Raw genomic sequence first — 10,553 nt, forward strand, 5'->3', positions numbered from 1 at the left:
AAATTAGTAATATAAAATGTAAATTATAAATTATATATATAATGGAAGGACGGAGAGGTAAATAAGAGGATAGAAGAAGAGAATTTATTAATTTTAGAAGAAAATATTTTATTTTAATTTTAATGAGAGAGTGTCATGTGATATATTTTGATTGTTAAATTAGTAATACAATATAACTATATTTTAATTTTAATATTTCAATTTTAATTTTTTAATTACAATTAAAGAATATAATGTTGTATATTTTGATTGTCCAATTTGTAATTAATCATTGACAATGATATATAAGAAAAATAGAGTAGGTAAAAAAATAAGAGAAATAGAGAAAGAAAAAAAAAAAAACATTCTAATTTATAAAAAAATAATTTTAATTACAATAAAAAAATAACATCTAATATATTTTAATTATAAAATAATATATAATAGATATACTATACAACCATACATGATTATTTCATACTCTATTATTTATACTTTTATAATCATCCACTTCTTGCTATAATTTTTATGACTTCATACTAACTTGTGAAAATATAAAGATTATAGTAAAATATTTTTTAATTATATTATTAACAAACAAGTGAAAAAAGTTCTACGAAAATACAAAACTCCCTTTGTAAAATCATTAACAATACATATTTCATATAAAACACTAACAACAAACCCAGCTTTGCAACATATGGCACATGATAGCTAAAGACCAATGTTGCGTAAAGTATTATTTAGTATGTTTAGGATAAGTAGTATGACACAGCACTACCATAATATATTCTATTTATGTATTTGGCATAGGTGACTCAGAGTCGAAATTAGTTCATTGGTTCCTTGTTATCTCCATAATTTGTGCTCCAGCCAATTTCTGAAGGGCTCTTCATTTTGTGATTCCAGACTACATTTCCATCTTTGTAGTTCTCTGCTTCTGCATTTTTATTTGTACCATAGTTATTAGAAGACTTTAATTTTATCATATTAGAAAACTTATGAGATTGTTAAGATAACTATTTATTTGAGAGGCAAAAATGTTATTTATACATCAAAATCAGTTATTAAAATTAGTCATTATATAGTTGTGTATAAATATATGTACTATTTAATTTATTTTAATATATATTTTGTATTCTGACATATATTTTATTATTTTATATTAATGTCTGATCTTAGTATACACCTAACATAATTATTTTAGTGGTCAAATAATTAAAAAAAAAAAATCAAAGTTTTAAAACTTTTTTTTGGTAACCGTCACAATAGCCAAACATACGGCCAAGATACTATTTTGGGCAATCCTCTAAGTTATTTTACATTATGAATTTAATTATTCTGTATTCTTTAGAGTTTCATTGAATTTTTAATTAGGTTGTTATACTTTTTTTTTTCGATTGAGTTCCTATACCATATTAGATTTTGTAATTAAATTCCTACCATGATAAAAACTTGAAATTAACAGAATATTCCGTTAAGTAAAATGAATATGTCTAATACTTGACTGAATATTCTATATAATTTAATAGAATATTCTGTTAATTTCAACGTTTTGTCACGGTAGGGATTTAGTTACAAAATCTAATATGGTATAAGGAGCTAAATTGAAAAGAAAAGAAAATATAGATACCTAATTAAAAATTCGATAAAACTATAGGAACCGACAAAATAATTAAATTTAAACCTATCTTATGTAAACAATGTATATAGGTAATTAAGCTAGGGGAAGAAAATATATAGAATTAATGTTTAGAGAAGTATTGTGCCTTACCAATATGTTGAAACGGTGAGGGTTGATAGGCAGCAAAATTAGCAGAGTAACCACCTTTTAAGAGATGATTCCATTGTAAGTAGTGATTTGGATTGTAGCTAAAGGGAAGAGTGTAGTAATTGTTGCTTTGAGTTTGGGGTAGTGCAGACGGAACATAATATTGGTAACTCCTATAAGGATTGTAACCAATTGAAGAATGAGGACGATCTGATGACGGCTCATCTTCATCAACTGGAGGACTCTCTTCTTGTGGATTATTTGGATTTGAATAATACCAATCCTTAATTTTCCTACCCCAATTCTTAATCGTGTTCCAATATTGCCATATAATAGATGGATCACTCGGATAATCCATCCCTGATCCGTCTCCATAATAATCTGGACCATTATATGGATTATATCGACCAGTATTTGGATCATGATATGGACCAGAATTTGGACCATGATATGGACCAGAATTTGGACCATGAGGTGGATCATGATGTGGACCATGAGGTGGATCATGATGTGGACCATGTGAACCAGTATTTGGATCATGATTCGGACCATGAGGTGGATCAGGATGTGGTTCACTCTCTGGTCGTCTTTTTCTAAAGAGTAACATAGGAAGAATAGGAGTGTTACTCTGATAAGAATCCCTATGATAGTTTCCAATTGAAGGATTAGTATAATGATCCTTTTCAATTTTAGTTGGTTTTAATGGAATAGTCCATTCAAGGTTGTTGTTTGAACCTTTTAACTCATCAACCTCTTCCATATTATATGCTGAAAATCTCTTTCCTGAAAGATAAAGAGCAAAATTGTCACCATTAGTAAAATCCTTAATTAAGATTTTAAAGTAAACATTTTTAAAAAAAAAAAAAAAGGAACAACCCTTCTCTCCTGCAAAACAAGAAAGTCTAAGATGGAATTGTTTTTTTGCAATGGAGAATTATTAATTATATATATCATATTGTATTAGATGTGAAAATTAAAATGTTCTTAATTATTAGATATAAACATTATGCGATTAATTATGATAAAATCAACTTCGTCTTTTGATTCATTAACTAGAAAACATTTTTAAGATAATGTATTTTCAACATATAATAAATTACAAATATGGGTATGGAAATTTTGTTTACAGTATTATTACTTAAGGTTTAGTTACCAATAGTTTTTTTTTTTTTATTATTTTGTAAAATCTACCACTACATCACACTGGTCTGATTAATAATTATATTGTTATATATGATTCTCTGGTTCTATATTTTCATTTATATAGTTAGAAGGTTCTCATGTGTAGAAAATTTATGAGACTACTAATTTACGTAAGATTTAAATATAAAAAAGTACAGGAGAATAATGTAAATAATAAGTTAAAAAAATATTAATTTTAATTTTAAAATTTAAATTTTAAATTAATTAGATATAATCTTTGTTAATGAATCTGAAATATGATATGTTGTTCACGTTGTTTTTGTTTGCATCTCTTATTGTTTACCTAATTGTTTCAGTATTAACTAGTTGTAACTACTACTTGTTTGATTAGTTAACTAAAATGTTAAAAGTGAAAAAAAAAAGTTTTCATAAAGTAGTGTGCCTTCCTTACCAATTTTTTCAAAACCTGAGGATTGGTATTGATTACTGCTATAGGGATTGTAACCAATCGAATGATGAGCAATATTATCCATCGAGTCTTCTTCTCCATCATCTGGTGGAGGAATCTTCTTTGATTCTGGATCAACTTTCTCTGATTCTGGATCTTCTCCATTTTGACCACGTATTAATGGGTCCAAAAGAGGTATAACACCCGTTAATGGATTTGGTCGTTGAAAATTAGTGGGTGGATCATTTGGATAATATGGATGTGTGGGTGGATCATTTGGATAATATGGATGTGGATGGGTATTCGGGTTATGAATGTGTTGTTCTGGTTGTGGTTTTGGTGGAGTATGTGTACTAGTCTCTGGTGGTTTCTTATTTTTGTTTCTTCTAAAGAATAACATAGGAAGAACAGGATCATTACCCTGATGAGGGTTTCTAGAATAATGATCCTCTTCAGTTTTAGTTGGTGTTAATGGAATAGTCCATAGAATGTTGTTGTTTGTTGAACCTTTTAAGTCATCAACTTCCACATTATCTGCTAGAAATTATGTATAATCTTTAAAATTTTAAATTAAACATCAAAAACTTCAAAATAATAATTAGAAAGTCAAAGATGAATTTTTTTTTGGAATTGAGTATTGTAAACCAATCATACTTCCTCCAAATACATTAAACATTAATCAGTAATTAACTATTCGTATAAAATACATGTAAAATATACATTAAAAATACTTGAAGCATCATATATAAAAATATACAAAATATATAATAACTAATTTATTGGTTGATTTTTTATGTACATATAACATTTTTTATATTGAATAAATGTGAAATTAAAATGTTTTCAATGATCAAGTACAAAAATTATTAATTTTATGTATGTTTAATTATATGATAAAATCAACTTCATGACTGGATTCTTTAACAAAAAACAATTTTAAGATAATGTGTCTAGTTTAGTTTATGTAAGATTTTCAACATTTTGTAAATTATTGATATCGGGTATGAAAATTTTGTTTGTAGTGTTTATTATATGTTTAGCTAATGTGTTAAATAAATTGTTAGTTCTTGTAAAAATAATATAAAAAATATTTTATTACATCTAGTTCATTTTCAATTGAATTTCAATTGAGCTTTTAAATTTTTAGACCTCTAATTTTAATATTTAATCTAGTTCTCCATGTTCAATATGGCATTTGAACCCTCATAAGTTGATTAAGGATTCCAATAAACTTACCACTAGATCAAAACTAAATGGTTTATGGTTTATGGCTTTAGCCCTTGTATAATTTTATGTGATTTTAATTAAAAAAAAAAAAGAAAAAAGAAAGAAACTAGTCCTTACTATTATTATCCGCCGCATACAAATTAGCTTCATACTTATGGATTAAAGAATAAGTACTTAATTCATTCTAAGATGATTTGTATATAAGATGAAAATTCATTTAAAAAAAAACAGTTGTATAGGACTCCAAAACTTATTTAACCATTTACTGAATATGTTACAATTCAAAAGTAAATAGCTTCTATTTATAATCAAATTATTTAAAATAATACCTTTTAACAAAAGTATACATTTGAATGAAAGCAGCAAAGAGAAGACTCACCATTGGGAAATTCACGAGCTAAGACATGATGAGAAGAGACGAAGAATGCAAAAATAAGAACAAAAGAAAAACAGGCTTTTGAGTTAGTCATCACTCAAATGAAACAAAGGAGCAGAGACTTTAGTGAAGATGAAGAGTGTGGATAATTTGGTATGCAATTCCAAACCGTTATATAGAACATGCGAACCAAGTCAACTAACAAAGGAAAACCAAAAAGAACAAAAAATAAGAATTTTTCTTTGCCAAAGTGGAAAGCCAAGAGTCAAAATGATTATAATGTATTAACATTGAGGGTCAGTCACTATGTTGCGTGGAGTGTTTTCCAACTTATATATATTCTTTGATTTCTTTCGTCTCAACTGCATAAGCTAAAGAGGCTTCTAAGGTACCTTAAAAAGACAATTAATGTTGGCCTTTAACTACACAAAACTGCAATATTTGATATGCTCACGTATTTTGAGTTCACTGGGTGGTAACTCTAATTACTTTGTATCTATTTATCCACAAAAATGTGATTCGGACACTAAAATCAGCCACTAAAATCAGCCACTAATGTATTTATATATAAATATATGTATGATTTAATTTATTTTCAATGTATATTTGTATTTTAACATTTATTTTATACTGATGACTAATTTTGGTGGCTGATTTTGGTATACACGTAGCATAATCCATCTATCCATGCATTTCATTATTGGCCCTTGGAGTTAACCAAAAATGGCGTTGAGAAAAAAAATGAGTAAACCAAAAATATTATAGAAAATTTAGCCACCCACAAAAGAATATAGAAAGATCAAAACGAAAATGACATGAAAAATTTAAAATAAGTAAATATATATATATATATATTCTAAAAAGGCTTTAAAGATGAAATTTTGATGTAATTATTTCAAACAGATTAAGAAAATAAGACCTTTTTTTTTGAAAATTTAGTAATTTAGGTATTGACAAAAGTATTTGAAAAATCAAAATGACAAAAACCAAACATTATAATGAGAGAATGAGTACTCAGTGTTAGAAAAATTACGTTACAAGGGACCACTTTGTTCCTGTTTCAAAACTCAAAAGTATCCCTAGGCTCATTGATCTTATTTTAACCAAGGAAGCTTAATCATCAAGATAACCAAGCTTACCACATATCCTAACATAACATACTTTTAATCCTACTTTTAATCTAAAATGAAGCACATGTTCTTGGATTATCACTTTGTAAAGGAGCTGATTGACGGAGGATTTTTGTCGGTAAAAAATTTTTTAAAATAACTTCGTTGTAAGTATAGTTTTAAACTAACAAGCAATCTTCAGTCAACGTTTAATTTGTTTGTCACTTAAGTAAACCCAATAAAATAACTGAAGTATTCAAACATCGGTCGTCTTTCAAAGGAATTGCAGAGAAGTGTACTTCTTACTGGTTATGGTTTTGTATATTTTTGGGTTTTGGGTTTGATAACAAGAAAATATAAATTGCGAGAAAAATAAACTAACAACTAAGAAAGGTCCTAGCAAGGATTGAAAATTGGAATTTCTATCCTCATTATCATCATCAATTGTGATGGTAGATGCAAATCGCTTTCACTTAGTTATCCTCTAACAAATGAAGGAAAGTCAAACGAGCAAAATCGACTTAAGTTCACAAGTCCTAATTAAAGACTAGATTTAGTGAGGCTCAAGCCAACTAACAACTTTCAATCACCAATCAACAAAAGAATTTTGATAACTCAAGAGTCTCTAATTAATCAATCCAAGTCAAGAACACAAAAATCTATTTTAAAATCCAACCAAACATTTTATCAAATACTTGAAAGGCACAAAAGTATAGAAAAATAACAAGAAATAGTAAAATCTAAACTTAACAAATGCAAGGAATCAATAACCAACAATTAAAGAAAGAAGCAATAAACATGAAATTGAATCTAACAAGAAGAGTTCATAAACTAAATTGGAAAAATAAAGGAATCAACAAGAGAAGATAAACTAAGATACTATAACAATAAAAAGTAGAAGAAACTAAATTAAAGCAAGATAAAATTTTGAAGTTAAGAAGAAATAAGACTAAAAATCGTAAAACTTAGAGAGAGGAGAGAGGTCTCTAGAAACCTACATTTAAAACCTAATGTGTGTGAATGAATGATTCGATCATTCTCCAGCTCCACTCCCCAGCGAATTCCACTTATTGCAGCACGTGACACTTGTCACACGTACGCGTCAGCCACGCGCACGCGTCGCATGGAAGAATTCTTGGTCACACGTACGCGTCAGTCACGCATACGCGTCGATTGTAGGATGGTGTGATCACGCGTGCGCTTCAGCCACGCGCGCGCGTCAGTTCCAGCTTCTCAAACCTTCAATTTCTTGTGTTCCTTCCACTTTTGCATGCTCCCTTTCCATCCTTTAAGCCATTCCTGCCCTATAAACTCTAAAATCACTTAACGCACATATCACGGCATCGAATAATAATAAAAGAGGATTAAAAATGATCAATTTTAAGGCCAAAGAATGATGTTTTTAATCATAGTACAAAATTAGGAAGGAAACTTAAAAACATGTAATTTACATGAATAAATAGGAAAATAATTCACAAAATCTACTCAATTCAATCTAAAATATACCATAAAAAAGTGGTTTATCACTGATGCCACTCAATAACAGTAAAGTAGATCAAGGTAGTAATAGAATGCCATAATATTTGAGGTCTATGTTTTAGGATAGCGGGATTCACAACAACTTGTACCTCCAGAACATCATATGGCCTCTACAGAAACTATTACAACAAAGATTGTTTATGTTACAACTATATAATGTTTAACTCTACGTTATCATTATATAAATGACAAAGAAGATACTGACCTAATAGATCACAACATATCCAGCATCAACCTAGTGTGAACAAACCTAGGTTCTCTCTCATGATACGGAGGACTAAATCGCTTCCACCTGTAATGTAATTATCTTACCATTATGAATGAAATATAAAGAAAATGAACAATTGTATTAAATAGAAAATCTGAATGAAGAAAATTACCTCGAGACCAATGGCCAGACAAATGAATCGTAACCTCGCGGGTTGAATATAGAAAAATGTCAAAATATTCATGACTATAGAAGGGTCAACGGACCAGCTAACTGCATCACATTCTAAATGGCAACACAACACATGCATTGGTACAACCATGTCAACGTGGCGGAGCCCCAGCTATATTTTTCCAACTCATCCATCTTTGCAATACAGGGTAACCAGCGAAAAGAGCACCATAATGTACGCTTGAGCATAAATCCTAACAGTATTCTCACTGGCATCCGGAGGGAGAACCATAAATCTCTGCTGGAACCAAGCATGATAGACAGTGTGCTTGTGAATATATTGATCAGGAGAAAACTCACCAAATAACTCCGATCCTGAAACTATACCCATTCTGGTCTTCTTTCGAATATGTACAACTCAAACTCTGACAAACAACCACTCACAACCACACCATTTGTTGGAAATCCAAATTGGTAGACAACATCCTGCAATGTAATTGTGCACTTTCTAAAATGCATATGGAATGTATGGGTCTCTGGATGTCATCACTCTATAAATGCACTAACAAAAATCTCATCAAGCTTAAACCAATAATCGTAAATCCTAGCAACATGATAGAATTCAACATCGTGAAGATAATGGATGATGCAATCGTGTAATGGCATCTTCTACTGCCTCCTCACAGTAACAACACATTGACTCATCTATAAAATCAATATCCAATCATGTACATGTTTTATATTTTTAACAATAGTGTGAGTTGTTTTATTTTTTTATTTATCTAACATTCACTAACTATACAGGTATGAAATTAGCAATAATTAGTTTATTTAACATCTTTTACACTATGAATGACCTAATTATAAAATTAAAAACAGTGTAAAGATCCCATTAAAAGAAAAAAGTATAAAAATTTAATTAAAAATTTGAAAAAACTATAAGGATCAACAAAATAGTTAAACTTTCTTTTAATGGGTTACTATGCAATCATTATGCTCGATATTGGATTTTTTTTTCTTTTATTTTTTCCTTTACCTGCTCTTGTAGTCTTGTTTTTAGATTTGTTCAATTTTCTTTTTCTCATGATGTCGTGTGAGCATATCGTCAATGTTTAGCAAAAATATAAATGAAAATAAAAAAGAAAAATTTTTAGAGGCTAGCAATTTTTAGTATTTTTTGCTATCATTTAATCATCATAATCATTAAATTGTCTTTATAACAACAACAAAGCCTTATCCTACTAGGTGGGTTGGCTATATGGATCAAATGATATCATTGAGCTCTATCATGTATTATGTCTACAGAAAGACCATTTACATATAGATCTCCTTTAACCGCCTCATAGATGGTCTTCTTCTGTCTTTCACTCCTTATCCATCTTCTATCTCATCTACCCTCTTGACTAGATGCTTTGTCGATCTTCTTCTTGAATGTCCAAACAATCTGAGATGTGATTCTACCATCTTTTCCACAATAGGTGCTACTACAATTCTCTCTCTTATATCTTTGTTCCTTATTCTATCCAATCGCGTATGACCACTCATCTATATTAACATCTTCATCTCTACCACACTTAACTTATGTTCGTGCTCCCCTTTGGCTACCTAACACTCTATACCATAAAGCATAGACGGTCTGATAGTACTGCGATAGAATTTACCTTTAAGTTTTAAAGACACTTTTTTGTCACATATAAAACTAGACACACTCCGCTATTTTGACCAATCTGCTTGAATCCTATGATTTACATCATGTTCAATCTCTCTATTTTCCTATATGATGCACCCAAGATACTTAAAACTTTTAACTTTTCGTATGATGTTTTCTCCAATCTTAACTTCTTTATTAGGATTTTTTCTTCGGCGGCCGAATTTACATTCCATATATTTCATCTTGCTACGCCTTATGCGCAGACCATACACTTTTGGAGCTTCTCTCCATAAATCCAACTTCTTATTTAGGTCTTCCCTTGACTCTCCCAAAAAGACGATATCATCGGAAAAAATCATGTACCATGGCACAAGCTCTTGGATATACTCTGTGAGTACTTCCATGACTAATGTGAAAAGGTATGGACTTAAGGATGATCCTTGGTGTAATCATATGCCAATAGAAATTTTTTCTGTTACACCACCTTGAATCTTCACACTAGTTGTAGCCCCATCATACATGTCCTTAATTGCACGAAAAGGTAAATACCAAATTGGTACTCGAAAAATTCTGGGGCTAACAAAATGGTACCTGACCTTTGTTATTGATAAAATGATCCCTAAAAGATTTTAAAATTTGATAAAAATACCCAAACATAAAAAGCATAACATCACATTGAACGAAAAATGTTGACCTGGCTATCGGAAGAGCTTCAGTGATGGTGGCAGAGAGCTCCGATGGCATTTCCGGTAAGAGGGGAGCTTGATTCTCTAATTTCTTCCTTCACCTCCTCTGATTTTGCACTAAGATCACCATACATTACCTTGGGAATAGCAAGAGAATCGAGAATTGCAAGGAGGTCAGCGAGAAGATGAGAGAAGGTGGCGTTTGGCGAGGGAGACCGTAGCCTCTGAAATCGAGGGCAATGGCT

At 30.1% G+C, this 10,553-nt stretch overlaps 1 protein-coding gene across 1 annotated transcript; it reads right to left on the reverse strand.

Annotated features, from left to right (window-relative positions):
• Positions 1-685: 685 nt before the first annotated feature.
• Positions 686-5,038, reverse strand: LOC107622576 (uncharacterized). Its single transcript, XM_021113086.2, has 4 exons — positions 4,948-5,038; positions 3,345-3,878; positions 1,754-2,533; positions 686-919 (listed from the first exon to the last, which is right to left on the reverse strand). Exons 1-4 carry the CDS (start codon positions 5,036-5,038, stop codon positions 810-812), a joined length of 1,515 nt encoding a protein of 504 aa, XP_020968745.1. The 3' UTR covers positions 686-809.
• Between the last annotated feature and the right edge of the window lie 5,515 nt (positions 5,039-10,553).

The sequence above is a fragment of the Arachis ipaensis genome, chromosome B10 (assembly GCF_059453495.1).
Source record: "Arachis ipaensis isolate K30076 ecotype BB chromosome B10, ASM5945349v1, whole genome shotgun sequence".
In the NCBI taxonomy this organism is placed as follows: Eukaryota; Viridiplantae; Streptophyta; class Magnoliopsida; order Fabales; family Fabaceae; genus Arachis; species Arachis ipaensis.